Source organism: Ptiloglossa arizonensis, chromosome 2, assembly GCF_051014685.1.
Source record: "Ptiloglossa arizonensis isolate GNS036 chromosome 2, iyPtiAriz1_principal, whole genome shotgun sequence".
Taxonomy (NCBI): Eukaryota; Metazoa; Arthropoda; class Insecta; order Hymenoptera; family Colletidae; genus Ptiloglossa; species Ptiloglossa arizonensis.
In genome coordinates, this window is record NC_135049.1 from 6,402,391 (window position 1) to 6,423,552 (window position 21,162).

Consider the following 21,162-nt stretch of genomic DNA (forward strand, 5'->3'; position numbering starts at 1 on the left):
TATCCGTATCCGTTGCTTTATCATCGTAGTTTTACGATGTGATTCATTTAAGTGGATTATTCTTAGTTTCGCGAGACATGTGTATTTTAAATCACGATGAAAGCGACAACTAAAAGCATTGTCACTGATAAAATGCTTCGCGTCGAGGCCGCTGTATTTTTAAGTCGGTCGAAACGGAAATTACTTTGGGATTTAGAAAACGTCATGGAAACCTGGCACGAACTGTAGGTCGCATGAAATAAATCTTGTCAGTGAACAAGCATTGTGCAATCAGTCATATATCCCGAAAATCCACCTGAATGTGGTTTACCGCAAAGCCAGCAACAGGATCATCTCCATCTGATACCAATGTCTATTCATATTCACACTTGGCAGTTTGCGCAATGAAGAGAACTAAATGGAAAATGTACTTATAACGAATCCAGAGTCAATTTTACGAATGTCCCGAACTCTTGAACGAAGGAGGAGGACAGGAACAAAGAAACGAATTGGGTGACTTGGCAAGGGTAATCCAATCCTAATAAAAGAGTAACGGACGAGGACAAGTGATACTAGTTGATTGGTAATTTTACCATTTAATGAATCCATTTTGTCAGCAAGTCAATAAGTGTCTTCCCTGACTGCATTGACTTGGAAGAAACATACTACTGGAAATGCGCTGAAGTAATTGCCAATCAGCTTTCTCATTCACATACGACTGTTCGAAAGTCGAGGCGAGTCTACGCATTCACGACAGTATCACCCGCTTCTCTCGATATCAGTGTACAAGTAGCAACGTTTCACGTTCACCTAGATTTCAACAGTTTAACGATCATGCCGTACAACCAACGGCAAGAGCAATAAAACTCGTGAACATTCCCAAGCGACTCGTATGCTAAAATTCCATTCTATCCCCATCAAACGGTGAGAGTGGAAGAGTAGGAGGTGGGTGGTGAAGATTCAGTTCGAGTTTAACGTTCAATAAAATCAATTCCAAGAATGTCCGGCGTCGATCCGACGGCTCGAGCCATCACCTCAATTTGGTTAACCGTGGCTGGAGCGCCAGAATCATCGCAATCTGGTAAGGATACGTGTAGCTATGCGATGCCATGGAATACTCCAAGTACTTGACGTCGACCGCTGCACAGCCTCGATAGCATGCAGAGCAAGAATCCGATCTAGTGTCCACAGACACCCTCATAGTTTACGTGCTCTTGTTCTTGGAGGCTGTTCCCATCACCCGTCGCGGTTTCTGTCATACCAAGATGCACGCTTATCAGTTAACGACTGTGGCGCTAGGTTGGTTTGAATTCACCCGCAGTACCAGTCGTTTCGAATTTGGTAGCATACGTCGAAATAGAGCAGATACTGGTGAGTTATCAGCGATAGAGATTATCTACGCAGTATGGTGGTGCATGGAGCCCTGCTGGAGGGTGTCTCGATCATCACCGGTCGATTTACTTTTCGAATGAAACTCAAACGGCTTAAGTAATCCTGATACTTGCTTCTCTATTTAAAAGTACAAACTTGAGAGATAGTAATGGAATGAAACATCTTTCAAATGGCCACCTCGAGTTTTTTTACAGACTATCGATCTCTTCCCCAAATTTGTCATAACGTTTTCGCACAAACTCGGATCAATTTCACCAATGACACGTTCGATGCTATCTTTCGGCTCTGGCACTATCTCTCCAGATTGTTGGCATAAACCTTACCTCTGACCCCAAAGAAAAAAGTCTAAAAGTGCCAAATTGCACGATCTTGGTTACTAATTGACATCACCTCTTCGAGAAATTACGCGTTGCGGAAACCAAATATCAGCCAAGTCAAGACCTTCCAATGAATGCCAGAAATAACCAGTCAACGTGTCCCGATATCGCTTCTCATTCACAGTAACCACTTCGCCATCATCATCGAAGAAACATGGCCTAATAGAGCCTTTTGACCAAAACCTGCACCAAACATTGACTCACTTTGGATGCATTGACAATTGTTCAATCTGTCGTGGATTTTCCAAACCCCATGTGCGATAATTTTGTTTATTCGTGTAGTCACGCTAAGGATAATTTTGTCGAAAAATCATCATCGTTTTCTTCTTTCTGCAGCGCCTAATCCACGAACGTACGATATTAGAAATGGTCCAATTAAGTTCTTGACATAATTGAATCTTATAAGCGTGCAAATGAAGATCTTTTGTCAAAATTCTTTGCAAACTAGTCCTCGAATCGATGTGCCCCGGGTTTCTCTGACACTTTCAGCAACAGCAACAACATTTTCACTGAAACGAACGGTATGGAGACACGGTGACTTTTTCAGATCTTCAACTGAATCAGTTTCGACAAATCTAGCGACCAAGTTTGCACAGTGCTTTGGTAAGCTTGAATAATGACAATGCTTGAATAATTTGCACCAGTTCTTTCACCGTGTACTTTTCCATGATTAATTTCCCATGTGTCTAGATGACATGTGTTAAGCTTCAGGATAATCGGTTCGACGTTTTAAAAACAGTGGAAAATTCAAATCGACCGGTCATGGTTGGGACACTCTGTAGGTTTCCTTTTTACCTATGTTGCTATATAGACGCCTAGCGGCAACCTCCTAGCAATGATGTTTCATAAACTCCTGTAGCTACAGTGTTTTAGTCATAATATTGCATGAACTTTCCTAGTTACAGTTTCCTGAATATAGTATTGTACAAACACCTCTAGCTGCAGTATTCTAACAATGGTAATATACTGATTTCTCTCCCTGCAATCTTTCAGTTATGATGTTATACTGGTTTGTATCTATGGTGTCAAATACCTACGTGTAGTAACATTTATTAGAACAGTCTCTAACAATAATATTCCAACGCTAAGTGAGTGCTAAATTAGTAATTATTTTACACAGAGAGTATTATTGTACATTTTCTGGTAAAGCTATTATAGAATAACATATAGTCTGTAACAATGATACTATGCTCTCATCTACGGTGTTGTACAACAATGATGCGCAGCTTGTATTGTTACCCAGTCTCCAGTAATGATATACAGAACGTTTTAATAATGTGTGCAGATTCTAGCTGTGAAGTCACATACAATTTACAAATAATAATATTGCGTACGTTCGCCTAATAATAAATCTGTACTTAGTTTTCCGACAATGGTTTGCAAACTGTAACGATATTATGGAAACTCTTTTACCTAGAACGCTGAAGAGATTTTGATAGTTTCGAAAATCTTTCAAACGATCGATACTATAACTCTACACAATGGTAGAGTAATGACCTTTCCCGACGAATACGTGTAATTTTATTACGGTTCTTTTTTTTTAACATCACAGTGAATAACAAGACATTTAAAGAAATAAAGTTTCGATGTACTCACTCTGCCTCATTTTGTACGTTCTGGCAGCATCATCGATGCTGAAGCTCGTGCAAGCGGCATCGCCACTTTGCGCCAAATTCCACGAGTTGTTTGAAGTCTGTTGATAAATGAAACATCTGTAGCTGTCTTCGTCGTTCGTTTTTCGAGCTCCGTGAAGTCGTGCTACCAAATTGTGCGTGCTACCCTCTTTCCACGTGGCGAAACACTCCAACTCCACATCTGGAAGCAGACATGGCGCCAAATTACTATGGATATATCAAACTTTGATTAAGGGTCACCGATCAGAGCCACGGAAGCCATTTAAGTTAAATAAAATCTCTATGCTTCGTTTTACAAAATTATTCATTTGTAAAAATATTCTATTTAACGTCTTAGTATAATAATCGATAAAACGCATCTTCGTTTCAGTATTTCCTTTCCCTAATTACACTGTAATGCATAACCGTGCTAATTACGATGAAGGCTAAATCGTCCGCGATTCTTGCCGAGAATTATGGACGGAAATATTCTAACTCGTTAATAAACTGTGCTCCACCGTAGGGAATGAATTATATGCGCACTTTCGTCCCGGCCACGATTGTCCAGTTTACACGATCGCATTCGTAATAATCGTGGAAAATCGTTTGGGCAAGCTGAGCAACAAATGGTAATTGACAAGGCCATTAATCATTTACTGCGACGCCGCATGCTTTATTGACCGTTACTGGTCTCCTGTGCCGTGTTAATTAACGTCACAACTGAATATTATTAACCGGGGAAAAATTACGACGACACAACCTGTTTGGTTTATTGCTGAAGACACGCTTGTAACGATATCGGTTCGTTACGAACTTAGAAAGTTAATCACCAATATACCAGGCAGTACTAGGTTGCTGAATAAGTTTTTTCGTTCGATAAAACGAGAACACATACTTTAAACTTATATATATTAACGTAAATTTAAAAAAACTACCATCTGCTTAAACTACCATTGTAACTATCTTCAAATTGAGTAGCACCACATGGACACAAACTTTTGAAATAACTTCATAAATAAATTCATTCTCCGAGTTTAAATTATACAATTATTTGAATCATCATTACACATAATCTTTGAAAGACACAGACTGTAAACTTACGTATCTAAATGTGAATTAAAAAAAATTACCATGTACTCGAACTAACATCGTAACTATCTTTAAATTGAGTAGCACCACATGGACACAAACTTTTGAAATAACTTCATAAATAAATTCATTCTCCGAGTTTAAATTATACAATTATTTGAATCATCATTACACATAATCTTTGAAAGACACAGACTGTAAACTTACGTATCTAAATGTGAATTAAAAAAAATTACCATGTACTCGAACTAACATCGTAACTATCTTTAAATTGAGTAGCACCACATGGACACAAACTTTTGAAATAACTTCATAAATAAATTCATTCTCCGAGTTTAAATTATAAAATTATTTGAATCATCATTACACATAATCTTCGAAAGACACAGACTGTAAACTTACATATCTAAATGTGAATGAAAAAAAATTACCATGTACTCGAACTAACATCGTAACTATCTTCAAACTGATTAGCACTACATGGACACGAATATTTAAGATAACTTTTCCAAATGTGATTCCAATACAGTTTTCAACATAAAGAATTATGTTGACATTTTCTAGGTGACATACCTAGGTTCTAGGTATTAACATAAGGAACAACAGATGCAACTCACCGATTCTTTCAGAAGAGCGAACATTGGCACATGCCTGATATCTCAGAAGTAACCGCGACTCTTGGGTGCAAGTCTCTGCTGTAGACAAAGGTGAGCTGCACTCCTCTTCTCCGTAGATGTAGGTGAATTCTAGAGGTCCTTTGAAAGGACACGGCATGGGAGCAGCGCCCGTGCGAAACAACGAAATAAGATTATCATCGCTCGTCAACGTGTTGCACGCTCTAGGTAGACTGGGCTTCGGTGGCGTGTCTATGCAAAAACCTAAAAAGAAATAAACAAAAAGGAGAGATAAAATTCTGAAGAGGAAAACAATGAGATGGAAATATCGAACAATTGAAAGGGAGATTTTTTCCATACATTTTGGGCAAGTTGGATCGTAAAACTAACGAATATATATTCCTAATTTGGACGACTGTTTGCTGAATTTCAGGATTTTCAAGAACGTATACAAGGAGCACAGAGTTTCTGAATGTACTTGAGAACAACTCGTATAAACACATGTTACCATCGCTCAATTTGAATCATTTAAATAGAGTGCCAGATACAAGCAAAATTTTATTCGAATAATAAATGAATAATATTAACGTGTAAAGATTTATTCGATTGAACAGTCAAATTTTTATTTCTTCATTATAAAATATTTCATTCTGCAATATCAATTCTGACTTTTGTTCAGCAAGTAATGAATAAACGATCGATTGTCTTTCATTCGTTACTCGAAATTTTTATCTGTATCAAAATTTTCTTATCTCAAATCATTTTGAAAATTTACTTTCCCATTTCGATATGCCCATGTTGAAGTGCTTTGAAAAGCTAATTGTGTTTTAGACAGTTTCTAGATTTAGAGACAGAAGCATTCATTTTTTAAATCTCTCTATTTGAACTGATTATTGAAACTAATTCTCATAAGTATCGATACTCACTTTCTTTATACTGGAGGACATTCGAGTGTTTCATGTGCATCACAATGCAGCGATAACACTTATTGCCACTGAAACAGAAAACAAGAAAATTTCATTATAAATTGTTGCTCTACTTCCTTAGACTTACTTGGGCGACATAGTGCAAATAACTCGCAGTTAATCGATCGTCGTATCATTCAACTACTACAATAACGAGTAACATTGTAGGCTTTGCAAAGCAGTCAGTTTTTAATGCATTATACAGGAAATTCGAATAGTTTCTGCGATAAATTGAATAAAACTGATTGATCAAGTAATACTAGTATTAGAAAAAAAAGGATTCACACTTGGTCAGTGGATCATAGAATTGTGTTTTAGAATTTAAATAAAATATTTGAATATTTTTGTGTTGAAATATTCGCTACATTTTGCACCATCGGTTGTTCACTGTTAATCTTAATGTCAATCTCAATATAGATATATTATCACAATATTATACACATCTCGGTAATTTATTTCCATAATTGAAACCAGGAAACAACCACTTGCAATACCCTGAACAATGATTCAATGTAGCCAACCTACATATTTGAATTTTTCAGGAATAAAAATCCAAATTTCCTTTTATTCCTTTTTATCGCGAAATTATTTGAGTGTCTCGCAAAATATTTCCGAGAAGCAAGGTTGATGAGTCAATCTATAGGTATCTATAGGGATATTGACTTATTGTTAGAGTACTGACGTAATAGATGGATTCTTATCGGTACAAAATATTTCTGAGAAGTAAAGTTGACGAGTCAATCTGTAGGTATCTATACGAATCTTCGAGTGGAAAGTATCATCGAAAAAAGAATTCTGCAGAAGATTCAATGAGCATCAAGATTCTCGTCGCACGAAACTATCCAAGGATTAACACTCTTCATCCCCGAATTATTGAAGCAGTCCTCTGCAGCAGTGGCGCCATTTTCCAGGGTAATCGTACCGCTAGCCAAGAAGTATATCGCACTGACGGACAGAAACAAAGGTAAACTTCGTCTTGAGCCAGCAGGAAGGGAGGTACCAAGAGCTAAGAACATTCGCAGGGTGAGGGGGAGGGGTAATAGTAGGAAGGAGCGGAGCCAGGAAGAGAAGGAGACCATGGGAGTGAGTAGGAGTTGCAAACCTGAGCTAAGTAAGCAAGGTGCCAACTAGTAGGGACACAAGACAAGCTCCGAAAGTTTTAAGTAGCTACGCGATACTACTTGGACCCAAGCCCCGGTCCATTCATCCCTTTTCCACCTTTCGTAACCGCTGCGGCTCTCCCTATTCCGCCACGCAGTTTGTCTTTTCAGCGTGTACAAATGTCCGTAGAATGTGTGTGCATGCTTACGACACTATGCCACGAGTATTTGCGTATCCTTGTTTTTGGTTGCTGATGGGACACCTTCGAATAGAATGCTTTACTGCCTTTGAATTTAGTTTCTTGCATGCAGACGGATTGTAAGGAATAGTAGCTGAAAGGAGGTTGCTATGATGTACCTGAAAATAGAAAGTAGCATACTTTTCGCTTGACCAGCCTGAGGATGCAGAACAAGTCAACAGAAATTGTGGCGAAGTAGTTTCGTGGAATGTGGTCAGTATTAGATTATAATACCTTGTATTCATTGGATGGTCTGTTAGATAATGTAGGACTTTCGGAGTAAATAGTGGTCACTGACCTTGAGTGTGTGATAGAATACTGTGTAGTGTATAGTAGTGTATGTAACTAGTATAATGAAATTTTCAGTATACAATTCTCCCTTACTTAAATTATTTAAATATTTAACCATTCGAGCATTCTATTATTCCAACCTTCTATTATTCGAACAGAGTATGTCCTCATAATGTATCCTTTTCTTTCGTTGAGATATATTTTCATAATGATGAAAATTAATTATTACAAAAATTTAGTACGTATAATAATCGTAGCAAAGTAATGCAACAACGAGTTTAGTTTAAACAAGCGTTCAGAAAGACCTTAGGTTTAATTTTGGATATTGCGAAGATATATACAATAGCTGTTATAACTGAAATTGTTAATTGTGAGCATAATCTTTGCGATTCTTTTAACGTTTCAACACTTTTAGTTGCTATAGAAACTGAACGTAATTGGTTAACCATTAATATGCACCATTACCGAAGGTATGATTATTGTGATTTGATTGTCTTACTATATTATCATAATTATAAAATTACTCTTTTATCGTAATAGAATTTTAAAAAGCATTCGCAAATATATGCAACGATAACAGTTATAACGAATGTTACCGCTCTGAACAAACTAAAGAAAATGGGAATCGTGTTCTAAACATAAAAAGTTAATAAAATGATATAAATTAAAAAAAAAAAAGATAGCTGAGAAAGTAGTTTCAAGCGTGATAAGGGCAAAAATTAACGTAATTTCCTAAAAAGGCGAATTGACTATCATAAGATCATCATAAAGGATGATAAGAAATATCATAAGGGAGGCATTTTCTTTGTTGTATTAATAAAATATCAAAGCATTAATAAAGAATACATAGATCATATTACGTGATAAATGATTGTACAATGGGCCATTCCAATTGTTTGCATTTCATTAGTAACATGCTACTGTTTCAAGTATACAAGCTACTGTACTTGAACAGGATCACACTCCTTCATGGTCGAAACACCGTAATAATTAATAAGTAACTAATGTTACACATACTTATGCGAGTAAAGCACAAAATTGTCAAGTTATTATATAATATTTAATATAATACACAAGTTGGGTCGTCAGAAACAGAACGTCTAGAAGGTAGAGAGAGCATCAAAGTTCAAATCATACTTTGTCGTTACAATATTTACATATTTCCAGTATCATTATTATTACCATTATCAAACACTATTTCTCTTATTAAAAGGAAGACTGACGAGTAAACGTAGAGTAACCTTTTTGCTTGAATTATGCATGAGATACGATCTTTCAATATATTTATGTAAACAAATTACTTTCAGTTCCATTATACCATCCGCTACCGTACATCAATTTATTCCATATGGCACGAAATTGCAGATCCTCATAAATCCTTTACGATCTAACTTTTCCTGTACACGACGCCAGTCGTATTCCCGTGTGTTTATCGAGAGTCACTCATCATTTAAATGTACCGCACGCTGAATTGGTTTCAAGAGATCAATGAAAGGAGCATAAAGTAGACTCGAAAGACAAATATATACGTAAAATGTGTGCGGAGGCAAACATCGATACATGCATCGATGGATCGAAGCGTTTCGGAACACAAATACACGTCTATTACCAATGGTTCATGGTTGGTAAAAAGAATACAAAGAGATATATTTATCAATTTGCGACATTTATGAATCGATTGCTTTTAGAAATATATTCGGCATTTCACTGCGCCGATTTCTGTTTTAAAAATACACAGAAATCTCGATTTCTTTCACTTTTGAATCGAAAATAAAATATTAACTTCGACACAATATTTTTCTAGGCGAAGTTAACTTTAAGGAATAAACCTTTTAGAATAAAAGAAAATTAAAATCAATTAGCGTTACTTTGACGTTATTTAAAGATCAATTAGAAGTCGATTGGATCTGTTACATCAGTTTATTTGTCCGAGAAATGGTTTTCTCAAGAAATCAATAGTGCATCTCTTCGTGTATTAACCCAAGCAGTATTTTGTGCTTCATGAAAAAGAGAAAAACAATCCAAATAACGAAACAGACACGGACTAAATGCGGGTCTCGGTTGTACAAGTTCTTCCGGTTGAGGCTATTTTTTCTCAGAAAAACATTCTTCTTTCTTCTGTCAGCATTCGACACTTTGAGAACTCAAGTAAAAGTCCCTTTCAAGCTTCGTTGAATCGATAACGCGACAATTAACACGGCTGACGTGGTTCCAGCTGGATAGACACTGTCGACCAATCAACTGTGCATCTGCATCATCGATAATTATAAAAAATATTAAACCGTGTCTGCTGCAATGGTCTACAGAGGAACAAGCTTCGATACTGCTTCCGTCACGATCGTTAATTTCTTCGAGTCAATTAGAGCTAATTATCTCTCGCCCAGGAGAACGCGAGCAACACCGTGGAATAACTTCTCGTTCGCCTTTTAACTCTTCGAGTACCTTCAGTAACGCCGGAGACAGGTCAAAATGACTCAGGATACATTTACTTATTTACGTACATACATCTCTGTCCGTAAGTATTAGCACGCTTACGAAAAATGAGGCGAACTTGAACAATCATTACGACAAACTACTAAAACCTTTCAGAAGTATCATTTGGTTCGATACATTGGATTATGAAAATTTGGTATATTCAACGATTCAATAAAAATTTCATCACAAGTTTCACATAATTGCAATTTCAGTTATTGCAATTATGGGCAATAAAATTAAATTATCCTTTCGTCGATGTATCTACCACGTTACCTAGTGCTTTTGCTTTCAGCTGTTTCGGTGTTCGTAATATTAGTTTTTTTTTTTATCGTTTCTGCTGTTATTCAACTTCATGGCTCTTGTAAATGATTCGAAGGATCAAATTTCGATCGTGAAGAGAATTCTCAAGCTGACTGATCTCATTCGTCCTGAATTTTTCCAATGGAATTTATATCGAGTGATTAAGGGACATCCTGTATATATGTATGGACAAACTTATGTGACATGTTACTGAGACCAAATAGATAAAACAAGTTCATCTAAACACATATCCGAAAATGCTTTATTAAAAAGATAAGCGTTCAAAGAATTACAGACACACTTCGTATTATAATTTATTATAAAGTTACAATGTCGTACGTGTATTATAATTCTTAATGACTATTATTGTTTGCACATTCTGGCCTATGGCCTCATGCCTTTTACTATCGATCGTTCTAACGTCTAATAGATATTTAGTCGTACGATACACAATCTTTTCACCTACTTGCAAATCGGAAATATCTTTGAACACTTATATCATTTTAATGAAAAATTTTCGGACATATGTCTACACGAACTTTTTTCATCCATTTGGCTTCTGTAATACGTAGCATAACCGTAGCCCTAATCTATTTGGACAATTGTTTTAAAAGAACTTTGCAAATTTAATATCAGTCACCAGATTAAAAGATATATCTGCCGTGTCTTGTGATAAAAAATCATTGCGTAATGCAATCACATAAATGAATGTAATGATTTTGAGTTTTACTTTGCAATATCGTCTCGATCTATTAACTAAATACTAGAATTTCCTAATAACGGTAGATCCTCCTAACATCGTATTAATCGAAATTGAAATGTATTCTTATCGTTCGAACATTTTTGAAACGCGTTAATTAATTGCACCGACTACGAGAATTCGATGTTTGCCCATACTTTTTATAACATTCCAATGAGACGAATATTTCGTGTGTATCACAGATTGTAAATACGCGTCCAGTAACAATTTTACATCAGCGGCGATGTCCGAAATTGGCTATTTTCTGCCATTATTCTTTATCCGTATTCGCGAATATTAAAAGCGCGTGCAACATTGGAAATGATAATACGAAACCTCTGTTGTTTAAAAACACGACACCCACGACGCCCGGCCATTTCTATTTTCCATATTTCAAATTTCCGCTCCGCGCGAGGGAAACAATTTTCGCGTAACAGAGGAACTCGTTACACCTGAATAAATTTCTCCGGCGCGATGGGGACCGGTGTAAAAAAAAACGAAAAAAAAAGGGGGGGGGGGAAAAGAAGGAAGAAAAAACACACAGCACACTCCCGATTTTTAATCAAAATCCCTTTCGCGCGGCCAGAAAATCGCGAAAGCGACCTCGCGCCGCGCGAAAATAAATTCGTACGCTCGAGTCGGTACGTCGATGCGAACTTAATTACCGAAGAAAAAATCGCGCGGTGAGTGTTCTCGAGTTGCCGGAAGTCCCTCGACGTTTGCGTCGATAGTTCGTCTCGCGATAGAATTTCGAAGCGAATGGGTACGCGACGAAATAGCGAGTGAAGTTCGCGCTCGATGCTCCAAGTTATCGCGATGAAGAACCTCGCAATCGAACCGTTGACCCGATTCTCCTTGTTACCATCGCGCGACTACCTCGTTTTCTGAAAATGTCGAGCTGAGTCTCGCATTAAATTAAGCTACAGGCCCCCGTCTCTCCGCTGGACTAAAAATTCTACGCGCAACGATGCAATTTATCAATTCTCCGCGATACATTCCTTCCATTGTGCATGCTTACTTATGGGAGTCTATTTTTTATTAAAGGAGTCAAAAAATCGATTTCTTTTTGGCTCCAATTACTCTTAATGCTCGATGAATATGTGTCTCGTAAGTCTGATAACAGAATTAAAAAAATTGACCATAATTCGGGGCACTAAATGCAGCAGGTATACACTATACGATGCTAGTTTATATTCGGGTAATAGAAGTAATTAAATCATATATGTGTAATTTTCCTCCAGAATTTTATCTTCGTTTAAGATACTGTAACTCGGCTCAGTTAGTAGAATTATCATGCGTAGAAACGTTGTTGAAGATATAAATACTAACGTTCCTGTTTGAGTACAACCAGTGACTGATTATGTTAAACGATCAGATCTCTACAAAAGCCTAATTAAACTTTTGTAAACTACTTTTCAATTCTAGTTCACTCTGGTTCGCTCATTGGATTGGATGTTACGAAACTGATCTTACTCCACTTAATTTCCTCTAGTGGGGAAAGTAAAAATGTAATGTTTATCTCAAGAAACCCATCACTTCAGAGAACACAAGGAAAGAAAAAATTATTATGTTTTGTGTGAATATTTCGTCATAAATGATTGATACAGTGGTTTGAAGCTTTAAGGATCATTTTGAATATTCACTTTGATTGAAATAAATTAAATCTAAATTCCTCAGTCTAAGGTGACTTCAAGGTCACAGTATAGCACATGAATGAATCCATTTTGATACACGTATTCATTTTTCTCAAATACTTACCGTTTGTGATGAAAATACTGGTCAAATTTAACGTAAACACCATGTATACCAATATATAACGTATAATGCATATACACAATAATGTAGATACACTTATAATATTGACATATTCATAGTCTACCCAAAAATTGGAAAACATTTTCGAATAAACGAGTTTTGTATTCACGTTCCAAGTATCAAAGAAGACTCGAATACGAGGCTCGAATATTAATTTCAGTCTCCAAAAGTAAAGTACACTTTCTTTCTACTGTGTAGCAATTCCAAGAAAACGTAGACGACCGAAACTCCCCAATTTTCCTGAAACACAGACACATCTAAACAGCAAAATCATTTTAAGCCCAAACCCTCATAAACTTTTGCACCTTTCAAGAACCAAGAGCCACTCGGATCCTGCAGCGAGCAACTTCTGCCAAACAAAAATCCGTCTTATTATATCTGAAAGTTTCCCGACACCCTGTGTAGGCCATTGTTTCAGCAACACTGCCGCGCGTTTCTTCTTAAACTTCCACCCAATCATTCCACCCCACTGTTCTATTGTCACGGAACGCTCGTTTCCGGGAGGACCGAGTGAGATGCTATGGCTATACAAAGACACGCTATGGAAACTTTCGGCGTGTCCGGTTTTGACCAAAAACCATGATTCTCGATAATTATACCCGCATCTGACTCAATTGTTGCCGATTCCCCTACTTTGAATCGCCCATACTCAGATTTAATTAACCATTCAAGTTCATTCTCCTACATTGAATCACACATGGGCAGTTCGTCGAATGCGATTCAATATTAAGTCCTCCAACAAGAGTCACACATGATCAAATCTATGCATACTTGAATCGATTTCAATTAATCGATTAAGATCACCTCTTTATTTGAAATCCTCTACAGTTAGACCTCTAGGTAAATAAAATTTAATTATTCTAGTAAAGGCTGCTTTCTCTGCTTTGAATGATACACAATCATACTTATAACACACAAATTGCAACACCACTCTTAACCTTCGAAGAGCAAGTTTATTTCTGATAACACAAGAATTGGGTGTACTCGTTGCGTTCACCTGTTTTTTAATTATAATGTCACTTTCGATTTACGATGTGATCCGGTTACAACCTCTGTTAATAGAGGTTCTGTGTAATTGAAGTGATTCCCTGCGAAACTTCTGTGTAATTAACATTCTCATTAGTTCTCTACGCGCCAGGAGAACGTAGTAAGTTACATATAAAATTTTGCACCTTTTATATTTTTATTTCTAGATGAAGGGGCCTGCTTCCGTTTTACATCGAGATCAACCCTTTACGGCCACTGACGTTTACACCTTATTTCAGCCTTCTGAATTTTAATTCCGGTTCGATTCGGGTCATCGTTCGACTTTATAACTGCCCCATATTCCCGCTGAACATATATCAGAGTGTTAAGTATTGTAGTTAGCAAAGTGCTGTCGTAAAAAGAGGCTCGAATTCTAGGTGAATTAATTTGAATCTACTTAAGGTTTGAACTGGACAGGGTCAAACTGGCACGAAATTTCCGCTTGTTTATAGTTTTTGTCCTAAAATTTTATATCCTGTCTTCCTCAAAGAGCAAGCCTTTAACCTAGAATGCCTAGAATGCTCACACTCGGTTAATTATTTGAAGAAATTTTATGCTTCATGTAGAATAGTTTGAGTTGATAGTTGAGGTAGTTTGAAATGTGGTTTGAAAATGATTGGTAACATTTATTTTATTACTCGATAATCAAATGTTCACAAATATATGCATATTAATATTATAAGATCTAAGAAAACATATTAAAATTGTTATTTTGCAACAGTAGTTGACACACCGATTGCATCTGATGATAAGGCTGTTGTCCAGTTAACGGTTCAACATCAGACCAACAACGTTTAACTATCCACACATTGTTACCGTTTATCGTACACCTAATGTAACGACGTCGACTCGTTATCAACTCATCAGTATCGCATCAGTGACACATCAGCATACCGTAATATTCATACCCTAACATTTCATATAATTTTGTGAAATTTGTTTGATCGTTGTAGCTTGAATATAACCTTTACTTTAGCTTCTCATAAAATAGAAATGAGATTATAAATCGACGAACCCATTTCATCGCTCAAGGTCACGTCATCCACAGTGAATCACGTTAAAATCGAGATTGCCTCTTTAATTGCGAGACACAGCGTGTGTCTAGAAATTAATGCGAAAAGACGAGACGAAACGATGTAGAGTAGAATAGTCCCTCGATAAAAGGCTGCATTGATCCCTCCATAAAACGTACACAATGTCTATATTCAACGACTCGAGCAAGCGTCGAACAGTGAAGTATTTGGCCTGAAAAGCTGGATGAATGTCGACCTCAAAAATGTTGCATAAATTGTAAAATTGAAACTAAAAGCGCTAAAAATTGAACACATTTTGTAAGAAAATTTTTGTTATTTTTCGCACATTACGAAGTTACAAAGAAAATAAAAGTCGTTGCAAACTCTCCAGTTATCTAAAATCAGCTGAAATCAGTCTTTACAGTGCCACTTTCTCTTCGATTTTTCAAATAAAATTTCGTAAAAGTGTGAAATAGAACAAAATGTTTCATATGTTCAGCTCTTAGTGCTCTGTCGTTCTATTGCAAAAAAATCCTAAGAAAAGTTACATCAAAGAAATAAAAAAAACACTAAAACCTTCGAGACTTGATTTCTTTAGACTTTTCTATTTGATTTCTTAAACTTTCATTAGAATCTTACAAATAAGAAGAATTTCCTTATAATATAGCGTACAAATACTTTTTGGAGCCACTGTCATTTTCCTAACCGAATTTTCCACGTGAACGGCGGATTTGGAAACGAATATTTTTTGGAGCGATTCGTGTGTGATTGGTTCTTCAATTCCCGAAGAAAGGGGACCGATATTTTTCTCTGGGAAGAACGTGAGGTTAATTAAAGACGGACCGATTTCAAGAATCGACCATGTTACTGTCAGAGTTGATTCGACAGGGTACTGTTTTATTGAGGTATTATTCCGCGAATCGAAATGTACACAGGTACGTTGAAAATGCCATTGATTTGCCATTGACTGACATCCCATGAACATTTCGACTGTGGAACAATACAGGGATTTTTCCCATTGAGATCGAGCTGGTCATCTGACTGGTTCTTCTCTTTGAAAAACCCTCTGGAAAAATTTATAACACGGAAATAAAACATCTGGAATTAGAAAATACGTACTAATGATCTTTTACAGTATTCTTTATTAATTTTCAATTATATCGATCGATAATAAATAAAGTTTCATGTTAGCTTTAAAGTATATCGCTTATAATTAAACACTTTATGACTAAGGATTAGTAGCTGATACGTAAAATGAGATTTTGTTAGTAATTTAAACGGAAACTAGAAGAGAAGATGTGCTTTTTTATTAGACAATTGAATAAGACAATTTAGATAAATTGTCACACAATTTTATGGTGAAAAATGAACCATTTCAGTCATTTATGACATTCAGAATAATACAAATTTTAGTTATTACGTAAAATTTGAATATTTTCACGGTCGTATAGAAAAATGCAAACTAATGTTTATTAATTGAAAAGCTGAATCTTAAAAGCTTAACGTTTAACTAGAGTACAACGATAAAGATAATTGCCAATAAATTATGAAACCGTTTTCGCGTTGAGTCAACGAATAAAACCAACGTCTGTGTTTTCTCGATACAGTCGTATAAATAAATAACAATCGTCCTGAGACAACTCATTGTACCTGTATCAGCGTTACAATCCACCAGTAATGAAAACGGTGTTATCGATGTACTAATAGTCATGAACAAGGGTGCTACGTTGCAAAGCTGTAAATCTTTCATAATAGAGATGTAAAACTATTCCAATTTCTGAAAAAAGATTTAGATTTTTTTACACTTTTACTAGAAAGTAATATTATATTGAAATGTTCTGAAATTATTGAAGGAGAGGATTCAAAATATTGTAAACTTTTTAAGCAAATGTAGTCTTAAAAAATAGGCTCATTGCTTTAGCAACTTGTCAAAGAATAGGTTCACAATATACCAAAAATATTGAATTTGTTTAACGCGTTAATCATTTTAATTTCGTCAATATATTATTATCGTTATTGAAAAAGTGGAATGGTGATACATAATAAAGGAACTGCACATTTTGAGGTTATTGTATCAACGACAGTTGCTCGTTTTATAATATATCTTACGCAAATAGACTAAAATTATTACATTTACAATTGTAATTATACATTTCTCAGATTAATACTCCAATGATTGTTATAATGTAAATGAAACGAAGTATTGTACAATTGCGATAAATTTTAAAATAATATTTTTCCGTTTCAAAGAATGCATAACCCATTAGAATTATATCAATCACTGTTCAATTAATCGTCCTTATATTCATTATCATGTCCTCGTTAGCTGAAATCCACTCTCCAATCTGCATTTTATGCAAATATTGAGAAAATCGTTACGTTCATTAATTAATTAATCATTAGTAATAAATGAATACATAATAATAGTAATTATGTCCATGATGATTATAGTAAGCATAGGGAACTATTTGTTCGTCAAATTGATCGATAATAACCGTTTTTTATTTCACAGACTTTGTGGGACAGTCACGAGGAATATAAATCTCGGTTTGCGGTTGTAATACGTTTAAAAAATGATTCATTTCGTCCTGGCGTGTCATGATGGTCGCAGTTGCAGTCTCGAGACAAGTAGCATTTGTAAACCATGAAATATCAGTTCTGAAAAAGACTGTTACAATGCATGCACATCTGCATGCTTGAGATTTTCCTGTTACGTTTCAGTATGCAACTGGGATTAATCGCATATCCCCGCGTCCGTTAAATTAATTAGGACAAAAGTGGTATAAAATAAAAGTGGGAAAATATAATTCAGACTGAGCATTTGCATTTAAAGACCACTTTAAGCTTGGCCTGAATTATACATGGTACATTGTAATTCAAAGTACAATCATCATAGTCGGTGACTGTTTGTGGTAAATTAATACAAAAATAAACAGAAAGAACACAGTCTTGGACAAGGTTGTATTATATTTCAATTTCAAGTTTTATCGATGTGTGTTTAAGATGCATTCTTCTTGTTTGTTTTTGAATTTATGTAGAAGCATTTCTACACTTATATAGAACATTGAACGCACGTTAGAACTTTTGTGTTTTTCAAGAAAATAATTTCAAAAATTGCGCATGTGAAAATTGATTTGGAATAGTTTCCTCAAGATGAGTTCTCATCTATGAATTACTGTTGTATTTCCTTGTTACGTGTGTAACATTATAACTAACAAATTTGACGCAATGTGATGCTAACAAATATTTTATCTATAAATCAGGAACGTAGAAATTCTTTCTCCTTTCTTTAGAGAGGCAATTCCCAACAAATTTAAAACCGATTGGTCTAAAGAGCTTAGAATTGAATCAGACATTTGGAAAATTAGTACCTTTAACGATGACCACAGGCTGACTAAAATAATAGAAAAGTCGAAAGAAATTTGTGAATATGAACAAATATATAATTGCGTCTCCATTATTATTTGCACGAAATAAATTTCAGTTATTTCAGTTATAACTTTCTGTGGCAGCGCTTCGTTAAATACTTTACTACGGTAACACAGAGCGTATAAAAACTGCTTAAAAAGCGTCCAGAGTTCGCTATTTCAGAAATAAAATGCTTTACAGCTTGTGAAAACAGCGTTCCTCCTCAATTGCCTTTAAAGTTCTACAAAATTCTCCCAAGAGTTTTATTCTCTTGCAGGAAGCAATTGTACGCGTTAAATTTCTTAAAGAAGTAAATTTCAAATTAAGAAAGATATTTAACAAGGTATTCATATTTGAACAATCAGATACAACTCCCAATCGGTTAAACGTGGTACAGATTTACCTGTACAGGCACAATTTCCGTATTACAAGATATAAATCTTAGATATAGAAAGATAATAATAATAAACGAAATACAGTGCGTTCATTTTGTCTGAATTTATTTTTAAATCTACGTCTGATTACTTCCTCAAGACAGACTCTCCAAATATTTAATACACTTTTGGATTTGAAAAACTTTGAACGAACCAATTACCATCAATTGATATCTGGAAATTATTTCCAGTGCGAAGATATAAGGTATCTAAGGTCGCTGCCAAATATTTTAGCCGTCCAAGGCCACTGAGTGGTAAATTCGATTATGCCATCTAGCTGCCGCTAGGTATCTCGTCTCTTTGTACCACTCTATCGTTTCCTTTAGAACTATGAAAAGGAATCGACATATTAAATTAACGAAACAAACATCTGCAGGAGAAAAGCGAGAATATAAGTATACAAGTAAAAGAGAGAAGCAACTAGGTTTCACTGGTGGTTCTATGACAGAGAAATGTTACACCATAGTGACACTCACCATCCAAAAGTATATCATTATTATTTTACCCGAATCCAATCTGCTTATAATTGTTTTAAATAAATGAGATAATTTTATAACAGAAACGTACCGCAGAATTTGAAAACGATGAAAACATATTTTACCTGTCCTCTTTACCGACATTCAAATTAAATTAATTTTCATAAAAACAGTGAAATTGCTTACATTATTAATTTCTTTAAACAAAGAATCGGATTCTTCGTCTTTTATCAAACGGACATATAACAAGTGATCAAATATTTTTGGACGCTGGTGTAGTTTAATTTCAAATATTGATCGATCGTTCATTTATTGAACGAGGCACTTTATATTTCGAACTAGTCGACCATAACATCGCATTTATGACGGAAAAATTGAAACAAGTTTTTTTTTTATTAAACCATAGTTCGAGCCTTTAAAAGCAATATATAACAGATCCCATTGACAAAAACTCGTAGCAATAAAAATATTACACTTAACGTGGTAATTGGCAGTTTGTACGGTAAGTGTTAATGCATCTGACAATGAATTATGTTTCTGATACGTGTTCTTAATACTTTTGCTGGTTCATAACTGTACAATATATAATATGTACGTAAGAGAGATGAGTTTGATGGCTTACGTATAAATTGTTTCAGAGTGTCCGAAAACTCTTAATCGAATATTATTCGAATACTATTAAAATCATAAAAATTCATCTATTCTGTCGAAATTCATTATTCTCAACATCTCGACTCAGACATTAATTCGATCACTTTACAACAAAAGTTCGAAATGATAATTAAAATGACAATGTTGTGGGTAGAGTTTCCAGAAAGATGCGGTTGTAATTTAAATAAATGATTGTCGATCCAATACATATATATCGATGACATCGTTTGCAGCCAATAACACGACTCCGTCGCGATTTTTTCGACAGGCCGAATCGAGCGTATTTATTTCACCATTAAGACGGATCGCTTACGTTAAGTCGAGTATTCGCATTTTAACGAGAGGCCCCGTTAAAGTCAACTCGTCCAAGCCACTCGATAACTCCGATGCCTCGTTCTGAACTTGTGGATTAATAACGCGGCAGGAAGTGGAAGAACAGAGATAGAGCAACAGATTGGAGAGAGTTCGTTTCTTGCATCATTCTCAATCGTATTCTCTTCCGATCATTTCCACGCAACTTATTAACGACGATCCAACAAAGTGCAATGAAAAATGCATAGCAATTATATTGCATCAATTATGCTTAATAATATACGTATTGTAAATATTATACAAAAATGATAATTTAAATATACATGCCACGGTACCTTTTTAAATAGTTTCCATTCCTAAGTAACAAATTACTTGTAATATAAATATTGTAAATTTTCTAAATACATTAGAAAATCACATAAAAAAGTTTCAAATTACATCGATCATTGTTCATCTCTGGTACAGCACCATTTCTAGTATTGCAAATATTATATAACCACTATTATCGTTGGTAATAGATTCGACAAATGTAATATACGTTAACTTTCGTTTAATAATACTCAAAACGCTCTTCAATTTGAAGGAAATCTAACATTAAAATTCTAATTGCTCGTGTTATAACAGAAATTGCACATCGTATCATCGCTAACAATCGATCGAAAAATGACATATACATTAAACTATTTCCAAACATCGTTCAATCATATGAAATCTTCGTACAGGAGTTTTTATTTTCCATTTCTCTATACACCGTTTTATTGTTTCTAAGATATTCTAACATGTGAACTCTAATTTTTCGACGTCAAGCAAAAAAGTACTTCGCACGATAGGATAGGGTGATAAACAGCAGACGC

At 35.3% G+C, this 21,162-nt stretch overlaps 1 protein-coding gene across 5 annotated transcripts in view; it reads right to left on the reverse strand.

Moving 5' to 3' along the window:
* LOC143154849 (uncharacterized) overlaps window positions 1-21,162 on the reverse strand; it is a 575,162-nt gene that overhangs the window by 47,832 nt on the left and 506,168 nt on the right. For all 5 annotated transcript variants that reach the window (XM_076326866.1, XM_076326865.1, XM_076326868.1 and 2 more), the window contains 3 exons: window positions 5,991-6,058; window positions 5,068-5,328; window positions 3,345-3,563 (listed from right to left, as the gene is read on the reverse strand). In XM_076326866.1, coding sequence (XP_076182981.1) covers window positions 3,345-3,563; window positions 5,068-5,328; window positions 5,991-6,058 — 548 coding nt within the window. The remainder of the gene's footprint in view (window positions 1-3,344; window positions 3,564-5,067; window positions 5,329-5,990; window positions 6,059-21,162) is intronic.